This window comes from Rhinolophus sinicus, chromosome 15, assembly GCF_057876585.1.
Source record: "Rhinolophus sinicus isolate RSI-liver-muscle chromosome 15, RSI-T2T, whole genome shotgun sequence".
NCBI classification, from domain to species: Eukaryota; Metazoa; Chordata; class Mammalia; order Chiroptera; family Rhinolophidae; genus Rhinolophus; species Rhinolophus sinicus.
The window spans coordinates 125,713,240-125,736,048 of record NC_142515.1 but is presented as its reverse complement, the minus strand read 5'-3'; the positions used below and the strand labels follow the sequence as shown (position 1 = coordinate 125,736,048).

General features: G+C 33.8%; 1 protein-coding gene across 7 annotated transcripts in view; it reads left to right on the top strand.

Moving 5' to 3' along the window:
• The window catches only part of ABHD18 (abhydrolase domain containing 18), a 38,022-nt gene that overhangs the window by 2,688 nt on the left and 12,525 nt on the right, over window positions 1–22,809 (top strand). For 2 of the 7 annotated variants that reach the window (XM_088792617.1, XM_074338536.2), the window contains exons 2-8: window positions 4,510–4,773; window positions 13,078–13,186; window positions 13,822–13,906; window positions 17,086–17,186; window positions 18,540–18,618; window positions 18,721–18,807; window positions 20,384–20,409. In XM_088792617.1, coding sequence (XP_088648743.1) covers window positions 13,095–13,186; window positions 13,822–13,906; window positions 17,086–17,186; window positions 18,540–18,618; window positions 18,721–18,807; window positions 20,384–20,409 — 470 coding nt within the window. In that variant the 5' untranslated portion in view covers window positions 4,510–4,773; window positions 13,078–13,094. Of the gene's footprint in view, window positions 1–4,509; window positions 4,774–8,789; window positions 8,928–13,077; window positions 13,187–13,821; window positions 13,907–17,085; window positions 17,187–18,539; window positions 18,619–18,720; window positions 18,808–19,172; window positions 19,230–20,383; window positions 20,410–22,809 lie in introns of those variants that run through there. The other 5 variants (XM_088792618.1, XM_074338535.2, XM_074338537.2 and 2 more) reach the window with 4 other exon arrangements.

Sequence of the window (22,809 nt, the reverse complement as noted above, 5' to 3'; positions counted from 1 at the left end):
CCCTACCTGTTGGGGGATTCATGGAACTCTTGCCCTATATGATCTTAGATGAGAGGAATGGGTCTTGAGATCCGCCTGGAAGACTGCACTGGCTTCTTTGGTAGCTACTGGCAACCTTGCTGGGGTATCCTCTGCATCCCTGTGAATGAGGAAAAATAGGTTTTAATTAAATCCATTAGCTCTATAGAGCCTGTGGCCATTCAACCAGTCATTTAGGTGGCCTCAGTTGTCCAGTAGCTGGGCCCAGAATCAGTGGGAAAGAACATGAGACTTCAGTGATTACAATCAACAAATATACTGGCCTGGGGGGGTTCCGGAATGGCTTGGGAGATGTTGGGAAGTCACAGGCTTTTAAGTAGTTACCTGAAGCAGGGGTGAGAGACATTCTGTGATTCAGGCTAGGAGCAATCTTTAGGATTCAGAAACTGATTAGAAGAATATTCAAAGCCAGGACCTAAGGAGCTAAGAAACGAGGGAAAAAGAGACTTAAAATTTTTATATTGGGGCGGACGGGTGTCTCAGTTGGTTAGAGCGCGAACTCTGGGCGACAGGGCTGCCGGTTCGATTCCCGCATGGGCCAGTGAGCTATGCCCTCCACAACTAGAGTGGGGTCAGTGGGCTGCTGCTTAGCTCCCGGGTGGCAGGATGGCTCAGTTGTGGAGCGCGGGCTCTCAACCACAAGGTTGCTGGTTGGATTCCTTGACTCCCGCAAGGGATGGTGGGCTGCGCCCCCTGCAACTAACAGCAGCAACTGGACCTGGAGCTGAGCTGTGCCCTCTGCAACTAAGATTGAGGGGACAACTTGACTTGGAAAAAGTCCTGGAAGGGGCCGGCCCGGTGGCTCAGGCGGTTAGCGCTCCATGCTCCTAACTCTGAAGGCTGCCGGTTCGATTCCCACATGGGCCAGTGGGCTCTCAACCACAAGGTTGCCAGTTCAATTCCTCCAGTCCCGCAAGGGATGGTGGGCTCTGCCCCCTGCAACTAAAATTGAACATGGCACCTTGAGCTGAGCTGCCACTGAGCTCCCAGATGGCTCAGTTGATTGGAGTGCGTCCTCTCAACCACAAGGTTGCCGGTTCGACTCCCGCAAGGGATGGTGGGCTGCGCCCCCTGCAACTAATAACCGCAACTGGACCTGGAGCTGAGCTGCGCCCTCCACAACTAAGATTGAAAGGACAACAGCTTGACTTGGAAAAAAGCCCTGGAAGTACACACTGTTCCCCAATAAAGTCCTGTTCCCCTTCCCCCCCCAAAAAAATTTTTTTATAGTTAGGGGCTCTCCCATATCACATGTAAACCTGGTGAAACCTAAGCTCTGTGTATTGTACCAATTAAAAAAATAAAAAAGAAAAAATTATTTCTTAGGGACACAGCATCCAAACAAAGTAAACATTTTTAAAAACCTTTAGAATTATTTTTTTAATAAACCCATGGAACAGAAAAGCTAAATTGAAAAAGAGATTAGATTATTTACTGAATGTTTCACATAAGGATATGAGACAGTCCAGCTGATGGATTTCCTTAGATGACTGCTTAAAATACATATCCACCCCACCAAATGAATGAACAAATAAACTTGCGATTTTCCTACTCCAGTATAAGATTTAAAAGAATTAAATTTGTTGAGGTAGGGTAGTAGAAATGAGGTTTCTAAACCCTTTTTTTGCTACTTAAACTTGTATTGAAAATAAGTGATTTAAAAGTGAAGTTATAAGATAATTAGTTCTGTATTTTTGTGGAGTAAAGTTAATGGTGTTATTTTTTAAAAATTTAATTTATGCCTTAGAGATATGTATCAACTGTATGAGAATAAAAGTCCAGAAATGGTTAGGTTTCATTGTTTAAATGCTTAAGCACTAGAGTAATAGGAGATAAAAGTACTAGATGGCATAACAAATATTGAGTGCCACTTTGGCAGTAGAGCTCATTTTTAGGAAAGACTTTTCATTCCTTGGCAATATACAAGAACTTCTATTTTTGTTTCACTTTGTTTTTCTCATTGGCTATGTAAAAGTAGATGACAGTTGTGTCATTTTGGCTTGGTACATGCTTCAAAAGTGGGTCATGTTTCTGCAGAAGATCACTAGTGTCAGACCAGCCTGATGTGGGGGCCCCAGATGGTGCCTGCTTTTGATAAATTGAAGGTATCTTTACCCTGGGCATGCATTATTATCTTTTTATGGTGGCATTGGATAGCAGTTAGCCCTGCTAGAAAAATCTACAGGTTTAGAATGTCCCAGAAACCCTGGTCTTCTGCACTGTTCTTAGGACTGACATGGGATTTAAGAACATCTGTGAAACCCCAAACTCCAGAACCAAATGATAGTAACTTATGTGTATGTTTGATTTGCTTTCTGTTCCTCATTGGTCAGTTGTTCACTGACATGTAAATGCAGCAAGGGATATGCTGGCTCTAGATTTGGAGCACTGACTCTTACGACCTACATTACATGGAGTTAAAGGATTTGGAAAGCTTTTCTAATATAGGGTTGAAAATCAGAAATGACTGAACTTTATAAAATATTTGAAGAGTTCATTGTTCTCAGGTTCATGCCTGCTTCCCTTGCAACTTTCTACTTTTGTAGTTGTCTTACTTTGATTTTATCTATTACCAACCTAGAAGAATATTGCATACAATTGGGATGTCTCCACACCAGTTTAGTACTTCTTACTGTCAAATATGAGTGTTGAAATTTTGATATGTGTGTATATATATATATATATATATATATATATATATATAATATATAATTTATTTATTTATTTCTTTTAATAATAACACGGATTCTGCTTCTTGCTGTTGACTCCATGGATGTTGCAAAGGAAGACATTGACCGCCTTCCTTTTCAACTGCCACTATGGAGAAAATAAGTGGCCTGTAATACTTCCAACAGACAATGAAGTGCTGCATTATAATGATGTGGCAGTGTTCTACTGCAGTTCCATAAATGTACACAAAAATGTATCCGTGCTATTTTTTGAACAATTCCTGAATGACCCAATGAATACCATAATTAAAATCATCTCTCAGAATTTTATTTCCGCATGCTATAGAACCCTACTGAATAGAGTTGCATATCTAAACATATAAAAAGGGCTGGCCTCTTATTTGGAATATGGAGCACTAATTCACAGTTTTGGTAATTGAGTGAAAAATAAACTGTTCCATTTTTCACCCCAGGTGGGTATACTTCAATTCAACTCTGACATTAATCACTCACAGATTTACACCATAGGAGTTAGCGCAGATCCCACAAGTTAAGGGCTCAATCCTCCAGATGCTATTACTTCAGATTCCAGCCACACTGTAACTGACTTAGCTACAACTCGGGGGATTCCTGTGACCCCTGTGGATTAGTAATTTGCTAGAACTCGAACTCAGGAAACCACTATACTTACGATTGCAGCTTTATTATAAAGGATACAACGTAGGAACAGCCAAATGAAGAGAGGAATGAGGCAAGGTATAGGAGGGAACGTAGAGCTTCCATGCCCTCTCCATGGGGAGGATATCACCCTCCCACACATCATGTTCATTAACCAAGAAACAATACCAAGTAATGTCCAGAGTTCTTACTGGGCCGCTAATGATTGATTGGCTCACTGGTCATGTGATCCAACTCAGTCTCTAGCTCCCTTCCCTTGTTGGAGGTCAGTGCCCCAAAGTCAACCTTCTAATCAAATGGTTGGTCTTTTCTGGTGACCAGCCAGAAAGGATCCTGAGACTATCTAGTTGCTCACTGGGAGTCCCCTCCTTAGCAAAACAAACTCGCTCCTCTCAGGAAATTCCAAGGGTTTTAGGAGCTCCAGGCCAGGAACTGGGTTAAAGACCAGATTCTTTATTATATCACAGTGATATTTACCCTTCAAGAAAAAGCTAGTCAAGCAATTTAAACATGAACTACCTATGTTTCCTTGATTTTAATAATTGCACTAAAGTAGAAAATGTATATAACGAGGGCAGCATTTCAGAAGCCATTTCCCTTTTACTGTTTGTTTAATAAACAAATTACTAAGAGGCAAGGGTTTCTGTTTTGGGAGATTTTTTGTTTTTGTGGGCAAAAATTTTAAGTGAATGGGATTATATGTACATGATTTAGACAAACTTTCAAGAGCTCACTTTTAAACAAATGTTAGTCAGGTCTATGGAATTTGTTTTCCTACTAGGAAAATGGGAAGGAGGTAATTGTCACCTCTGGTATTGAAAGTCCTGAGAGTGTCAGCCCGGACATTCTACTCAAATGCTAAGGAGGACGGTCTCTGACGTGACCCTCAGGATCCCAACACCTGTTAGTCAAGCCTTTGTGTAATCCCCTCCCTTTGAGTGTGGGCAGGACATGTGATTTGCCTTCTAACAAATATAATACGGCAAAGGTGATTGGATGTCACTCCAATGATTGTGTTATGTTACTTGGCACAGTTGATGGTATGACACCCCCGTGGTTACATTAAGTTATGTAAGACTGTCTTGCTAGCATACTAACTCTCATTCTCCTATTGGCTTTGAAGAAGTAAGCTGCCATGTTGTGAACTTCCTGTGAAGAGAGCCATGTGGTAGGGAACCATGGAAAGCCCCTAGGAGCAGAGGCTGGCCCTCTGGCTGACAACAAAATATTGGAAGTGATCAATCCTGTAGCTACAATGAAATGATTTCTGCTAACAACCTGAGTGAGCTTGGAAGCAGGTGCTTCTCCATCCAAGCTTCCACCTGAGAACACAACCCAACTGACACCTCGATGGAGGGTAAATGAGACCCTGAAGCAGAAAACCCAGGTAGGCTGGGTTCTTGGAAACTAATCCTCAAGAAAGGGGAAGTGAGAAGATGTGGGGTGGGAACAACCAGGTTCAAGAGATTTGTTCTTCAAGTCTTTTAAAGACCTTAACAAGCCTTCAGATAAATTATACAGTGGTCATTTTTGAAGAGAATAATAGACAATTCTGTTCTAAGATCAATAGAATAGTGAACTACTGCTTACTGAGTAAGTTGTGGAGAAGGAAAGTATCAGTTTACTTCCTCTGAACTATTGTGTAAAGAGGCTTATCAAATTAACTTCAATTTCTAATTTTTTTTCCAGTTTTTTTATTATGGTGAAGTACATATCACATAAAATTTACCATCTTAATTAACCATTTTAAAGTTTATAGTTCAGTGGTATTAAGTTGAAATTATACTGTTGTGCAGCCATCACCGCCATCACCACCATTCATCTACAGAACTCTCTTCACCTATGAAACTGAAATTCTATACCCAGTAAACAATAACCTTCCTCATTTCCCCTTCCTCTCAGCTCTGGTAACCACCATGCTGCTTTCTGTGTATGAATCTAGCTGCTTTAGTTACCACATATAAGTAGAACTATACACTATTTGTCTTTTTATGACTGGTATGTTTTGCTAAGCATAATGTCCTCAGAGTTAATTGTAGCATATGTTAGAATTTCATTCTTTTTTAAGGCTGAATAATATTCCATTGTATGTAGATACCACATTTTGCTTATCTCTTCATTTATGGGCACTTGGATTGCTTCCAGCTTTTAGTTATCAAATTCTAAATTTTAAAAAGGCAGAGAAGACATGGCTAATTAAAATAACTAGTGTTTATTTTAGATAGAATACTAATTTTAGGTCTATCCTGTGACATACTGAATTCTCTTAAAGTCAATATTTGTATTTTATTTATGCTATTTAACAGGATTTGGATAATTTATAATTTTAATCAATATAGTGTTTTGTAGTTCTGTCTTTGTGACATTGTGACATTTGTGACATACCTATGATTTATTTGATTTTGTAGCCTAGGGGTCAGCAAACTGGGTCTAGTCTATGGGCCAACCTGTCTATTTTCATATAGCCTACAAGCTAAGAATAGTTTTTAGAGATGAACATTGCTGCTCTGATGATAGAGGCACCAACTTTGAACTCCCATTAAGCAAAATCCAAAGAAAAAAATTTCACTGCTCTCATTACATATTACAAAAATTTACCCATGTTACAAAAATTTACACATTATTATATGTTGAATGTCCTCAATAAAAAAATATGTGAATATTAGTTTTCTTTCTTGCTATCTTAAATAACCTCACATAATATCCTTGATTTTGCCTCTTGGCCTGCAAAGCCTTTAATATTTGCCATGAAGCCCTTTATAGAAAAACTTTGCACGATCTCTCCTCTACTCGATTTCTAGCATTGTTCATTTGAGACACTATTTGTAAATAACATTACAACAGAAACTAACATTTTATGTTCATATCATCTATTTAATATTTTTCCATGCAGAATTTTACAAGGTATCTTTTTGTAGCTCCCGTTAGTAATTGGATATGTTAAGTAAAAATCATTTTTTTCAAATATTCTTTAGTTGTTTTTTTTTTTTTGTTTACTTTAAAGTCAATATTCTTTCCCAATTAGGTCTTGAAAACATTTATTCAAATATAATCAGAAATCTGTTTTAAATGTAGGCTTATAAAAATGTTTAGAGTAGTAGATTGAGAAGTTTAAGTCTGTAAGGTGGTAACATGCGTAGAACTTTTTCTCTTTATGACTTGTGATCATGGGTTTCTGATGTGGTTTAGCTAATAAGAAATTTGGGGAATAGCATGGTATGGTCGAGAGATGCATATTCCATCAGAGGGGAATAAGTCTCTCCTAAATATTTGATACATTCATTCCTGGAATGCAATTCTAATACAAAAGTTGTAGGATGGAAGAAAATAATCTAAAATAAACTCTTCTTTTATGAGTTAGTAATATTCAACTAAAGAAAAAATATAAAGAAAAAGGCATCCCATGCATAGTAGTTACCACAAATACTAAGTAATTTGTTAGTCGTGTAACATATTTAATAAAGATACTTTAAGGATAGAATAAAATTTAAAGGGTAGGGTAAAAATATTAACAGAAGAAATAAAACTCTGGAAGGAAAGACTGAAAAAAATAATAACAGTGCTACCACGTTAATATAAGGTTTGAACACCCTATCAGTTACATTGCAAATAGGATATTATATAAATCATGACAAACACAAATGGGATATATATGGAAAACTAATTGTAGACTTTTAAACACTCAACGGTTGCAAGAGCTGTTTAAAAGACATTTTAAAAATAAAATGTGGGTTTTTAGAACTAAATCTAAGTTTATAAAATATTTCTAGATTTAAAAATGAGAATTAGAGAACAGAGAAAAAACAATTTTCTGGAAATCTGGTTAGTAAACAGAAGAAAAATACTGTATTTTATAGTGACCTCCAAAGAGAAAAAGGAATTTAACATTTGGGGAAAAAAAGGAATTGTACACTTATTGAAGTGTGTTAGGGAGTAGTATTGGATGTGGTAAGATGGATTGGTTTGATTACATAAACATTTCAGAAAAATTGTAAAACCAATTTTAAAAATTAATGCAATAGTAAAATCTTTTTGCTGTTAATCTGATAGATAAAGGCTGAAAATCCTAACTCTATAGAAAATAACTATGAATCTTTAAAGTCTGTACTGGATAAGTTAATCATACATACATAGTATGACATCTTTCCTGTAATTTGACCCCCTACATTATTTGAGCATGTCACATTTTTTCATATCTCCCTTTTTGTGTTTATGTATTTTCCATTAATATCTGCCTGATTAATCTCTGAAGACTGTTAAAATTTTGATTTTTTTTATACAGCTTTTCCTGCTCCTTGCTAGCACCTTTAACTATAATAATCACGTTATATAGAACACAGGTTGTTCATTTTGTGAAAATGAACCAAGTTATACTTACGACTTGTACATTTTTAAGTTTTACTTAAGTTTTAAAAAAAATTTACATGAACAGCAACAACTACTACAAACTGTAGTGAACACCTAAATCTTCACTTGGGAAAACATTCCAAGCTTTCCCTTTCTATACCATCTTTAAACCGCTCCAAAAGTTCAAGTGATATAGCTTTTCATGATAGCTGTTTCCTGGTAGTTCGGGTCTGGGTGTTCGTATTTCATAGGATAATGCTTAAGGTAATTGGACTTCATTAGGCAATAGCCAAACATTGTTCAACAAATTATGTATTAATATATAAGAATATCAGTTGGTTGCAAAATACGTAGAAATGTGTAATTGAGGAAAACTTAGTATATAATTTCATTAAAATTCTGTAAAAATTGTTCAGTGAAGGAGAGTCATTTAAGAGGTTGGTACATTAAGGTGAAGGGATTCTTAGTTCTGTCCCCCCGCCATACAATAAACTGAAAATGAGAGTTGATAGGTGTAAGTAAGAACACATAAAGATTTTAACCATTGCCATAAAAATTAAGAACAGGATTTCCCCTCTATGATTAGCAATGCAAATCAACTAAATAGAAAAAAATTATGGAAATCTATTTTTAAAGAATATCTACGTTTCTCCATTGTTAACACTAAATTTTGACTATAATTAAAAATTGACTATACTCTTGTGAAATGGTTAAAATAAACCAAAAAATGTATTTTATCATTTGTAAGTATAAGCCATTTGGAAGCTTATGCTATTCTAATTTCTGGATTAACTTTTAAAGTACTTTGAGGTTTGAAACATGTTGAAATTTTTAGACTATTTTAAGGGAATCTTAAGAATATTTTTTATTAGAAATAGCAAATAAATGAATACATGCAGATTTTTTTTTAATTTATTGTGTACATTTTTTTTTTTTATTGGGGAAGGGGAGCAGGACTTTATTGGGGAACTGTGTGTACTTCCAGGCCTTTTTCCAAGTCAAGTTGTTGTCCTTTCAGTCTTAGTTGTGGAGGGCGCAGCTCAGCTCCAGGTCCAGTTGTTGTTTCTAGTTGCAGGGGACATAGCCCACCAACCCTTGCGGGAGTCGAACCGGCGAGGAATCGAACTGGCAACCTTGTGGTTGAGAGCCCGCACTCCAACCAACTGAGCCATTTGGGAGGCAGCTCAGCTCAAGGTGCGTGTTCAATCTTAGTTGCAGGGGGCGGAGCCCACCATCCCTTGCGGGACTCAAGGGGTTGAACTGGCAACCTTGTGGTTGAGAGCCCACTGGCCCATGTGGGAATCGAACCCACAGCCTTTGGAGTTAGGAGCATGGAGCTCTAACTGCCTGAGACACTGGGCCGGCCCATGTACAGATTTTTTACAATTGAGTTTTGCTTTTGTCCTCTTCAGAGGACTATAGCCTCTCGTGTAGTCTTCTAAATGTTTATAGTTTTGCTTTTTAGGTTTAGCTCTCTAAGCCTAATCCACATGGAATTTTTTTGTGTATTTACTATAAGGTGTAGGGATTTAATTTAAATTATTTCCATGTGGATAACCAATTGCCCTGGTACCACTTATTGTATAATTAAGTTCTAATACTTTTTGACTCTCTTGGATTTTATTATTTCTGTAGGCTGAATTTTATCAAATGCTGGGAGTTTTTATTTTCTTTATATCTTTATGCTATGTATTTTCTGTTTGTTTAGTTAGTTAATACAGTAAGTTACTCTAAAATATTCTTACCGCAAACCCCTCTGAAGTATCTATTAATGTTCTTAAGAATTCTTTTTGGTTCCTGTTGATGTTTTTGTTGTTTATTTTCCATTTACTGCAAAAGGATTGGTAATGATCACTGAATATAACCATCTCTAAGAATAAGAATATAAATATAACCTCTAACAACACAGAATTGATAAAATTTATGAGAGTTAGAAGCATAAAAGAGAGAGAACGTGGAAAGTACTGAAATATACAGATTTCCTCATCTTTCACAGTGTCAGAAATACCATTTAAAGGTGATAAATCAGAGACTACAGATATAGGCATATTTAAAGGTATATAAAGATAAGCTGTGAAAAATGTCCACTAAAATTGGGTGGTAGGGGGGCCAGCCTGGTGGCTCAGGTGGTTGGAGCATCGTGCTCCTAATGCCGAGGTCACCGGTTCGATTCCCACCTGGGCCAGTGAGCTGTGCCCTCCACAGCTAAGATGACTGAGAAACAATGGCTTGAACTGGAGTGGGGTTGGGGAGAGGCAGAAGAAGGGGGGGGACATTAAAAAAAATCAGGTGGTAGGGAAAAGGGAACAAGTATCTGTCATTATTTATCAGCAGGAGTTAATAAGACTGTAGAACATGGAAATACAAGTTTAGGTATTAAAGTTATAAGGCTAATTGGTAATATTGTTGCTATTATTAGTAGGTATAGCACTTAAATTTGCAAAGTGCGGTTTAAAAGTTTCATATATAATAACTCATTTAATTCTCATACCAATCCTAACAGGTAAGTGCTGTCATTAAACCATTTTACAGGTGAGTTACAAAAAGGATAAGTGACTTGCACAGTCATATTGTAAAGAATTCAACCCAGGGAGTTTGCCCCTAATGTGTATGTTCTTAGCCATTATGATATAACACACCTTAAATATAACTCTTTCAAATTTATATACACTCAAATGTAAAAAAATTAAAAACTAAAGAATCAATAAAACCAAAAAAGGACTAAAGCCAAAAGATTATCATAATAATGAATATAAAGGGGCTAAACACCTATTAATAGAAAAAAATGAAATTGAAAGAGCTTTGCCAATAGTTATAAATAAGCAAGATGAGGAAGAGCAATGGCAAAATACAAATAACAGTACGTCTCTTCTGGGTTTAAAAACACCAAAAACCTCTAAAATATGTGCACATATGTAAATGGATAGAACAAGGGCTGACAGGTATACAGATTAACAAAGGTTACCTTTTTGGAGGAGAGGAAGCTTAGACTTCTCAAGTTTATTCTGTATATTTTTATACTGTCTGAATTCTGCCAAAAATGTGTTACATAACTCATGTAAATTTTTTAAAGTGTGTGAAGGTAAATAAGTAACATCAATAAGAAAAAGGTCAGAAAGAAGAGAACCCAAGCTATTACTACTAAATAGCTCTGAAAAATAGAATTAGAGGTAATAAGATTATTTTTCCTATTTTAATATATATATCTACACATATATATTTCTATATTGTTCTAATTTGAAAATGTTGCAGTGAGCATTTCTGAATCACAAAGAAGAGACTAATATATATTATCTGTACCTATGCTTTACCCACTGACTAGATAATTTTTAAAAATTTTCATTGGAACGTATGTAGTACATGAGTAGACTTCAGGATGTGTGTGATTTTAATGAGATTTGCAATTAAAAAACTTGACTGTTCTTCTTGTCATGTAGGTCTTGGTTTAAAGGGCACCTCTTTGGTTAAGTGAGGCTTTTTTTTTTTTGACTATCAAAGGAGCCCTCTGTTCTTCATCATATTGGCTTATTATATTATAATTTCATTATAACGTCATCTATGCTTGCTTATTTTTTTTCAATAATTTGTTTTCCTCCACTGAAATCCATGAGAGCAAAAGTGTGCCCTAATCATCTTGTAGCATGGGGCTTGGCTTATAGTAAGCACTGAATACTTGTTGCATGAATGAAAAAAAGTGATATTCATTCTTCAAAGTTCAGAAACTTAAGTTTCTATTAGGCCGTCCACGAATGGTTTAGCTATGGTGAACTGATTAATGATAATTCATAGGAGTCTACTAATCAGAACACCAGTTTATATATAGTGGTAGGTATATATAGTATAATAAGCTGGATATGCATTATGTTTTTTTTCCCTAGCATTATGCCAAAACCAAATTTTTATCTATAGTAAAATTGAGTAACACATGGAAATTGGGAAAAAGAGAGGTGGATGGTAGTAAAAAAAAAACAACCACTAAATACCATACTTTGGCTAAAGTGTATTGCCTAACAAGTACATTTCTAGTAAATGTTTGTTCTTGGTCCTGATATTTGTGAGAGACAGTATAATGTGGTTTTGCTGCTCCAGATATAAAAACAGTGAAGTGTCAGCCTAATTGATGGAGTTAGATTGTACACCTATGCAAACAAAGAAAAGCATTAAGTTAACCTTGTAGTTTGTTACAAATCAGAGCAAAAATATAAGTGCTGGTTCCAAAAAAACATTCAAAGTAATAGATAAGTATTATTAAGTCTCATTGATGGAAATACATATTTTCATTTCTCATTTTTCTAAATAGAATAAACTCTGAAGCTGAATCAGGGTTTGCCCACAAATCAAAACTACACCATTCAGTCTGAAAAGACAGAGGTAGATATATGGGGGGGTGGGGGGGGGCGCGTGAAGGGGAGGGAGAAGACCTTAGAAATATTTGGGAAATATAAGAGATACACAAGTAGTAGTATTAATTATTACCTTTCATGCAGAGTAGTAGGCAGTGTAGAGTAGTAGTTAGACCTTGAGCTATGTGCCTGGGTTCAGTCTTAGTTCTGTCTCCCACTTGCCTGTGTAACCTTAGGTAAATCATCTACCTTCTCTGGGCCTCAGTTTCTTTATCTTGGATAATAGATCCTTCTTCATACAGTTTTTGTGGGGCTTAAATGTGAACTTGTGTGTGTGTGTAGTTTTCAGAATGGTGCCTGGCAAATAGTACAGTATTGTGTATTTGACACTACTATTTTTGTTTGTTTCTATTTTTTTCTTTTAGCCACTAATATAGTTATCCAGCAAATACTGAGTGTTTTCTGTCAGTCACTGTGCTGAGCGTGGGGAGATTCTGTCCTAGTAGAATTCATAGCTTAGCGAAGCTCAGGGCTCTCTTTAATCTTTTTCTTTCATCCCAGTTCTTTTTTTTTTTCCCCCTTTGTCTTGTATCTTATTACCAAAAGAATAAATTCAAGGTTCATAGTTTAATCTCAATATTTAATTTTTCTTCCCAGTTTCTCTGAAATATGATTGATATAAAACATTGCATTAGTTTAAAGTGTATAAAATAATGATTTGATATATGTATATATTGTGAAATGATCACCATAGTAAGTTTGGTTAACATCCATCACCTCACATAGTTACAATTTTTTTTCTTGTGATGAGTACTTTTAAGGTCTATAAGATAAATAAGTGCTGGGGATGTAATATATAGCGTGGTAACTCTAGTTAACAATATTGTATATTTGAAAGTTGCTAAGAGAGTAGATCAGTTTTTAATTTTTACCTGATATTTAAAGAGATGGTTAGAAAGTTGACCTGCTAAAATAAAATAATTTAAAATTTTGTTTCACAGATGTTGATTTACTACTAATGGGTGTGAGCAAGTTAGATGTTCTATACCGGAAACTTCTCCTCACAAAACTTTTTATCAGAGGATGGGGAAGGCCAGAGGATCTCAAAAAGTAAGCATTTTTTTTCTAAATGCTTGTTCTGAGTTTATTATTTTAGTAAACATTTAAAATTTTATTTCAGTTTTAAAGCCCTCTACTAGAAATGTAAAATGATTGGAAAATTAAGTATTAAACTATATAAAAATGAAATGATTTCATTTTCTCTTAATTATTTCTCTAATTTAAGTCTTCTAATTTGAACTATTTTAAAAGTAATTCAGTTGTAAAAATAAAGAATTCTCCAAAAATATAAACAAGATTTTTTTACCTTTAATAATTTTTAAGTTGATTAGAGTTTCCAGGGACTGAGCATTCTTGGGTAAATTGAATTTGTAATGACTATAAAGCTGGAACATACTACCATTTAGCTCATGGGAATATCTGGATTTAAGAAAATAAAATTTCAAGATTGGTGCTTTTAATTTTGAGTCCTATCTATGTTAATTACTTTCTAAACGATATTTCTAATTTTTACCTGAGATAAAATGTCCAGCTTGCAAAAAACCAACAGTCTAATCTTTTTCTCTGATGATTAAAATTAAATTTTAACATGTCTTATTAACTGGACTTGCTAATTTTTAATCACTATTCATCAGTCTCAGTATAATAGTTATACTGATTTTTTTCCTTTTGTTCCCCCCTAACAGACTCTTTGAATTTAGAAAGATGATTGGAAATCGAGAAAGATGTCAGAATCTGGTTTCAAGTGATTATCCAGTATACATTGACAAGGTATTCAGATTAAATTCTAATTTGACATAAATATGTGGCAAGAAAAGGTTGAATGTTAAGAGTACTATAACAATAAACACTAAAACATTGGTACAGTATAGACTTTTCATCTATTACTTTTAAATGCTACGTGTATCCTAACTGCATGTTTATAATAATTATATTCATGTATATTTGGGAGCATATATTTAGTACTTGAGTAAAAGATAAGAAAATATTTAGGGCTGGATCTTTTTGAGCCTCATTTTTTAATCTTTAGACTCAGGAGGGTTATATTGTTCACTATTTCGGATGAATTGTAAGTAACATAGGGAAGCACTCTAGTTGGAGAGTCAGTGCATGTTTATATCAATTAGCCTATGGTAAAATGGGTTTCCTTATACACTCTTTCACTTAAAGTCACAGAACCTATTGTCAACATTGTGAACTTAATGTATTTGAAATAGATTTGTTTTTAAGCAACCATATGTTTTTCTGTAAAATATTTCTAGGTTTATGTCATTGGATACTAGGGGTATTTTGGGGGAGGGAGTACAAATGTGTGGCCTTCATATCCCTCACTGTCCTCAACCAAAGTATCTCTACTTTCATCTCTTTTATGTATTGGATATCTTTAGAAGATTTCATTTTTGAAAAGTGTTACACCACTAAAAACAATTTTAATTGGGAATCTCACCACCATCTAATGGTTCCTTCTGTATCTTCTGGATTTAGAACATTTCTCCCTCAAATTTTACTATTTCTATTTTTCTCTGTAAAAAAATCATAGGCTTTAAAATAAATTTAAAGCATACCAAGTAAAAATCAAAACAATCTTAATTTCTGCCACTTTCCACCACCAACCATATATCCATTTCCTTCCCAAGAAAGTGTTATTGTTAAGATTTTGGAATGCATTCTTACAGATTTTCTTCCTCTCCCCACCACCTCTCTCTCTCTCACTCTCTCTGTTTTCAAAAATCAAAATATAATTCATATATCATAACATTCATGCTTTAAAAGCATACAATTCAGTGTTGTTGTTTTTATTATTATATTCCCAAAACATGCAACAATCACCACTATCACTGTCTCATTCCAGAACATTTTTATTGCTCCAGAAAGAAACTCTGTACCCATTAGTTGTCACTTCTCATTTCCCCAGCCTCCCACCTGCTGGCAGTCACTAATCTGCTTTCTCTGTGGATTCACGTATTCTGGACATTTCATATAAATGGAATCATATACGTGGCCTTTTGTGTCTGGCTTATTTCACGTAGCAAATATTCAGGGTTCATCCATGTTGTAGCATGTACAGAACTTTATTTTTCTATGACTAAATAATATTCCATTGTTTGGAAATAGGACATTTTATTTATCCATTTATCAGTTTATGGATATTTGAGTTGTTTCTACTTTTTTAACTATTATGAATAATATGCTGTGAACATTAACGTACAAGTATTTTTGTGGATATATGTTTACAGTTATTTTGGGTATATATCTAGGAGTGACATTGCGGGCTGATATAGTTATGCCATGTTTAACTTTTTGACAAACTGCAGCTATTTTCCAAAATGTACCATTTACATTCCCACTAGCAGTGTACAAAGGTTTCAATTTCACTATGTTCTCATTATTATTTGTCCTATGGATATGAAATGTATGTGAGTTTGATATGCCTTTCCCTAATGACTATGATGTTGAACATTTTTATGGGCTCATTGGCCATTTGTATATCATCTTTGGAGAAATAGCTATGAAATATTACTTGCCCGTTTTTAATTGGGTTGTCTTTGTTGTTGAATTATAGCTTGCTTAATTTTTAAATCTATATTATGTATGGCTCCAAAATTGTTTTTTTTCTTACCAAATTGCCTATTATCCCAACACTATCTGTTGAATTATTTTTCCCTTTCACATTAGTTTTTGCTGCCTCCTTTATCAATAGCTTATTCTTCTAAAATACATGAGAAGAAAACTTTAAAACTATACTAGCAAGCACAAAGCTTACTAAAACTTAAAGACTTGTTGGATTAAAACTTTCTTAATATACATGTTAGGTCTCCTTACCATGTTTGGTAAATGTAGTGCAATCCCAATTAAAATATTTAATCTAGGATTTAGGTCCAGGCAGCTGCGCTTCTCCGAGGCTGCCCGCTCTTGCTATCATGAGAGTATACTATCCTTTTCTAAGAAATCTTCTTGCTTCGTTTAAAACAAACCAAAAAAGGAGTTCGGTCCATGAAAGTATCCTAAGATTATTTTGGGAAGAGCATGAGCATACAATCACATCGGGAATACCTGAAAAGGAAGAGTGATAAGTAAAAACTAGTTCAGTCATATATCAATGGGTCTTATAAAGCTGCAGCATGATCAACATAGCATGATATTGATTCAGAAATAAGAGATAGACTAATAAAACCTAATAAACGATTAAAAATATGTCAAAATTATGAAAATTTACTTCGTAATAAAGTAGCATTTTATATCATTTGCAAAAAATGTGGACTATTTAAAAAATGATATTGACACAATTGGCTAGAACTTGTCTTTAGGTAAAGCTGGATGTATATAGCGTCGACAGACACGGTTTTTTGTTTCTGATTTTAATGAAAATATGTAGTGTTTTACTGCTCATTTAATTTTGACTGTTGGCGAGATAGATTTTTCTTTACTTAAAAGAAAAGAAAAACTATTTGATGGAAAAAAAGTTTAGGTATGAATATTAACAAATGCCTTTGCTATATATGTAAATGTCACATTTCTTCTTACTTAATGTGTTGACATGATTTATTATATCAATAGATTGCTTGAAAATGAGCCATTCTAAATATTTGATATCAACCCTTATGTGATTGCAGTAAATTATTTTTCACAATTTGTAAATTGTTCTTATGTTTCCTATTGTTAAATTTTTGTAGCTAGTATTTTATAATATTTGGAGTTACTGCATATCATTGTATACATGAGGTTTATTTATAGTTTACTTTGCCAACTAAACTGTATTAAAGGATATAGAAGGAAAAGGAATCTGTATGAATGGGAACCAGGCCTTTAGAAAGCAGAGTTGGGCAACAAGGATGCATAGTAGGCACTGAAAAAAAGTTTTTAATTGAATGGTGGTATAGAAAAACATCTGTGATAGATCAAGATATCTTAGTCTACATGTATTCATCTTGGTTTTGCTTTTCTTTTAGATTGAAGATCAGTCCGACTGTAAGATACTAGATGGACACTTTGTTTCTCCTATGTCCCACTATGTGCCTGATATCATGCCCATTGAATCTGTTATTGCAAGGTAAGCACTTTTATCCAGAAAGTTAAAGTAGTAAGTTGATTGTGTTCATTTAAAATTATAATATCAATGCCATATTATTTGAAATTACTTAACATTAACTACAGTAATTACTTAGCATTATTCCCATTACACATGGGGTGAGAGGAAAGTAAAATTAAAGAGCTTTAGTATGCATCTGAACTTAAGTTGTTACCAGCTTAAAATATATTGTTATAAATATAAGGTGTTTTGTATAAGTCTACTGGTAACCACAAAACTAAAATCTATAATATATGAACAAAAAAAGAAAGAATATAAGCATATCATTACATAATGCCATCAAATCACAAAGAGAAAAAGGTAAGACGGAAGAAACAAAAGACTTATAAAACAGCCAGAAAATAATTAACGAAATGGATGTAGTAACTCCATGGTTATCAATAATTTAAAATGTAAATGGACTAAAATCTCCAGTCAAAAGACATGGAATGGCTGGGATAAAAAAAAAAGAAGACCTAACTCTATGCTGGCTATAAGAGACTCATTTCAGATGTAAGAACATAAACAGAGTGACAGTGAAGGGATAGAAAAATATATTCCATACAATGGAAACAGAAGAAAGCAGAGGTTGCTAGACTTACATCATACAAAATATACTTTAAGATAAGATTGGGATAAGAGATAAAGGAGGACATGGACAAGAGGAAAGCACAAATAATCACAAAGATGTCCAGCTTTCTGCAGAAAACCTTTTTTTAATGTTTCCATTTCCCCCAAATCTTCAAAATATCAAGAAGCAGGACAATGTTGATTGTGCAAGACGAGGGAGAGTGTTGATATTGATAGTTTTCATTAGGAGATTGAAAATTAAGAGTTCGTTCCCATGAGCACAAAGCAGAAATAATCATTGAAACCATCCTAAATGTATTTATCTATGTTCTATTCAACAGTTTATTGGCAATAGATAACTAGTGATATTGTCACTTGCCCAAAGTAAGCTCAGAATTCCAGTTTATGTTACCTGAGAATGCAGCTACAGGTGTTTTCTAAAACTTAACCATATACATTTATGTTTTAATAAAATAAGAACATTTCATTATGCATTTTGAAAGTTGTGGTATTGAACAAGGTAAAAAATAATTACAATAAATTCTGTGTTTATATTGTAATTGAATATTTTACTATCCTACATAAAGCAAATTTGCAGTATCTCTGGTACCTTTAGGCAAACATTAATTAGTCAATTACAATTTGAATGTCAAAATTATGAATGATTTTTCTCCTATATAATTTAATTATGAAACTTCTAAGAATTGAAAGTTTGCATTAAAAGTTTTTTAAAGAGAATTCACTGATGTGTTTTATTTTAAACAGGTTCCAATTTATTGTGCCTAAAGAATGGAATAGCAAATACAGACCCGTATGCATTCATCTTGCTGGAACAGGAGATCATGTAAGACTTTATTGTAAATCTAATCTCTGATTTGACAGCATACTCCCCATTAACAGATGTGGTTATTGTATTTTTTATGTCTGTCATGTTTTCTTTCCTTAGCATTACTGGAGACGACGAACATTGATGGCTCGTCCTATGATTAAAGAAGCCCGGATGGCTTCTTTGTTGTTAGAAAACCCTTATTATATCCTTTTGTGATACCTAGAAATCTTTTATTTATTTATACAAATCATCAAAAGGAATGATAGATAGTAGCCGATTTTTCTAAATTAGTTAAATTTAGTAATCAGTTCAGAAAACACTTAAGAAGCAAGAATGAAGTAAAAAATTGTTTCATGCCTTAAAAAACAAAGTAAGGATTGTGCTTCTATTGTATAATAAAAATAAATTATACTTCTGTTTTCTGTCAGACTTATGCTGGATTTCAATATTAATAAGGTAAATGTTTGCTATTAAGGAAACCCTCATGTTTTAAATGCATTTTTACATTTAAGTATCAGTTGAGGTTTAGAACAGTTCTTAACTTAATTTTCACGATGACGTCAGACTATACGCAGAAGAAGAAACGAAACTGATGCACAGATATAAAGAAATGCTCAACAATGCTGGTAATAAGAGAAATGTAAAGTTAAAGCAACAATTACCAAAGATTAAAAAAAATAAAACAGTAACCATAAGGCTGTTGAGAAATGGACACTCTCATTACTGGTGACTGAATATCAGTTCAACCCTTTGGGAAAGCATTTTTACCATATTCATCAAGACCCTTAAAAAAAAATCTGACATCCCTTGACAGTGATTTTCATTCTGGGAAATTTATTCTAAGGATAAATTACTTAGGAAAGAGAAAAATGATAGAAAAGAGAAAAGTTATTTAGTTTTATTTATAATAATAGTAAAACATTAGAAATAGCTTAAATGTCCAACAATAGAAAAATGGTTGAGAAAACTGTGGTTCATAATATTGGAATATTATGCAACTGATTTTGTTACGTTTATTGCTTTACCACGTACTATCTGTATGACCTTGGACCTGTTACTTAACCTTTAGTACCACTTACTACCTGTATGACCTTGGACCTGTTACTTAATCTTTAGTACCTAATGGTAATGTGAACAATCCCTTAGGTTATTCAGCGTATTAAATAGTTAATACTGTCTAGAACAGTACCTGGTAAATAATAAGCATTTAGTAAAATTTAACAATTAGTTATTAAAAAGTTTACAGTAATATATGAAAACTATTTATAATGTAAAAACAGGGTATAAACCTATGGTATGACCTAGGTATGCAAAAAACCTAAAAACAAAATTTATTTAAAAAGCTGCAAAAGGAAAAATACTGGAAATACACCAAGATATTAATATAGTCTGTAGATAAAGTAGTTTTACTTCTAATAAGCCTTTCTGTATTCTCCAGGTTTTCTATAATAAACATACAAATATAAAAAAAATAAACTTTATTTTAAAATTAAGTTGAAGATTAAACAGCTATGAATATACTAAAAACACTAAATTGTACGCTTTAAATGGGTAAATTGTGTGGTATGTGATTATATCTCAGTAAAGCCATTTAAAAAAAGAAAAATAATAATTAAGTTGAAAAGCCTGAGAACTTCTAAACAGCACATTTGAGATAACTAGGAAACAGTTACTTTAGTATCAAATTGTCTTCAACTTCAGTTTTTTTGTTTAATGTGTTTTGAAATACAGAGTATATTTAATTATTTTAAAACTTTCTCTTTGACCCACATTCTTAAATGGCTGCAGGAAACCCAAGGACCAAATGTAAGTATATGTCCACCTTTGTTTTTGCAGTCTTTATACTGAATTTTCAGCAATATTAAAATTTTTGGTAGTCTTTGGTTAACCATTTATAAATTTAGTCTCCAAGTGTTATTGGGATACAATATTAGGAATGTTAACTTAAATTTTTATTTTAAGCTTTTTTCATTTTAAATATCTGATAAAGATACAAATATTTTAATTGGCTGTCAATATATTTTATTTGTAAAACTTTAACTGAAGAAATGATAAAACATTTCCCTTTTTAAAGTATTTACTTGTGAAATTAAACACTCTTTTTATTCTTGCAATGCATAATGTAGGTAATCTGAAGGTAAACTTTCTCTTCCTGGTCTTATAAAATGCTGAACTTTGAAGGCATTTTTTTGCATTTCTGTAATCTACATTGTGTTTAATTTTGATTCATTCAATAAATATCTGACCCCAAACACTGGGAAGACAGCAACAAAAAGACTTCATTAGAGCTTCTTTTCTAGTGTGGGAGATAGATAAAAATAATAAGATAATTTCAGATATTTATTAATGCAGTGAAGAAAATAAACTGGGATAAAGAGTATAGAGAGTGGGTACAGGGTTGGAGCAATATTAGGTATGAGGACATGATATAATGAGAAGGAGCCACCAAGGTGAAGACCTGGAGGAAGGTCAGCCTCAGAGAAGAAAGAGTAAATGACAAGCCCAATGGAAGCACCAGGTGAGAGAGTCGTGCCAGTGAGATGAGAAAGGTAGGCAAGGACTAGATTAAGAAGAGCCACCGTGATTCAAACTTTAAGTACAGTGGGGAATCTCTGGAAGATTTTAAGCATAGGAGTGATCTTATTTATGTTTTCAAGGGCTTGTTTTAGCTTATTGGGGCAAGAGTAGCAGAATTCTTACCCCCAAAAGGGGCGAGAGAAATCAAATAGGAAGTTAGTGCAATAATGCTGGGGGAAGAAAGAGCAACTTTAAGGGGGTGGCAATGTAGATGCAACAAAGTTCTAATGGATTTGAGCTATAATTTAGAAGGTGAAAGATAAGACTTGTTGATAAATTGGATATTGTTGGTAGAAAATCAGAAGTTCTGACTTGGACATATTTGTGATGTTTGTTAGGCCTGCAAGTGGAGAAGTTACGTAAGGAATTTGGAAAGTGATGGAGGTAGAGTTAGTGTCTGTGTGGTCATGTCATAAAACAGGTATATAAATGAAAGTGGGGTGGGGCGGAGGCAAATCTGTAGCCTGTGATTAGGTAGATTTAGAATAAATTTTGTAAAACCTTGTGAGAAATTAAAAGTCCAGGCTAAATAGTTCAAGAATTCTTACTCTGGAATCAAGCTCTGAATTCAGAACTAGGTGTGTCATTTTTACCCTGTCTACAGGTGTTTAAAAACCAAAAAGAGTTTATTGTGTTGTAGTGAGGAGAAAAATTGTTTAATGGAAACACTCTTGACTTTGGCTTCATACATACATACATAAGTTAGCATTGTAACTTGTCATTTGCTAATTGTAGTACCTTGGCCAAACTATGAGTTACCTCATTTACATAGTGGGAATACTATATAATGTTTCCATTGCAGAATTATTGTAAGAATTTTAATGTTTATAAAATATCCTGTCACATTATGTACCCAAGAAATATAATAATGCTCCAATGTATTTGATTTTTCTAAAATAATTCATCATAAGAAAGAAATGGCTTGCAATTTAAATAATAATAAACAATTATTTTAATGTCATCTTAACCCTGTTTTCATCAAAAGTGGTTAAATAATTTGAGACTGGGTCCATAGTTATATTGACCTCACATCAGTAACTTCTGTATAAAAGAACAAACTGAAGTGGACCTGAGAATTCAAACTTCCATACCCGGTCAAAATGAATAATCGGGAATTATGTGATCATAAGTAGAAAATTGGAATGAGGACAGGAAACAAACAGAAGGGTAAAAGGGCTCTTTTTGGATGAAGCATGAGCGTGATCTATTTTGACATAAGATAGCATAGTTTCCATAAAGAGAAACCCTGCCTTACGGGCTTAGAGTTCTGAGAGGATGTGGTAGGACAGTGGGCGAGAATTCTGTTGTTAACTTGGCATTTAGGTGCCACCTGGATGTTTGCATATAATTATTCTACGTAGACATAAATAACCATTGATAAAATGAATTTTTGTACAGTGTAACAAGATTTTATCCAGTAGCCAATTATGTATGTTTTTATATGAATTAAATTTTGAAAAACAGATTCTAACTTGGTCACTTTAGTAATAAAATAATATTGTTTCTTACTAATATATAACAATGGTTCTGGAATCTAAAAACGTGTTTAAGTACTTCCTATAAGGAAAAGTACTTTCATATAAAAGCAGTTTCTAAAAACAAAAATTTCCAGTTGAATTGGTCTTTCTT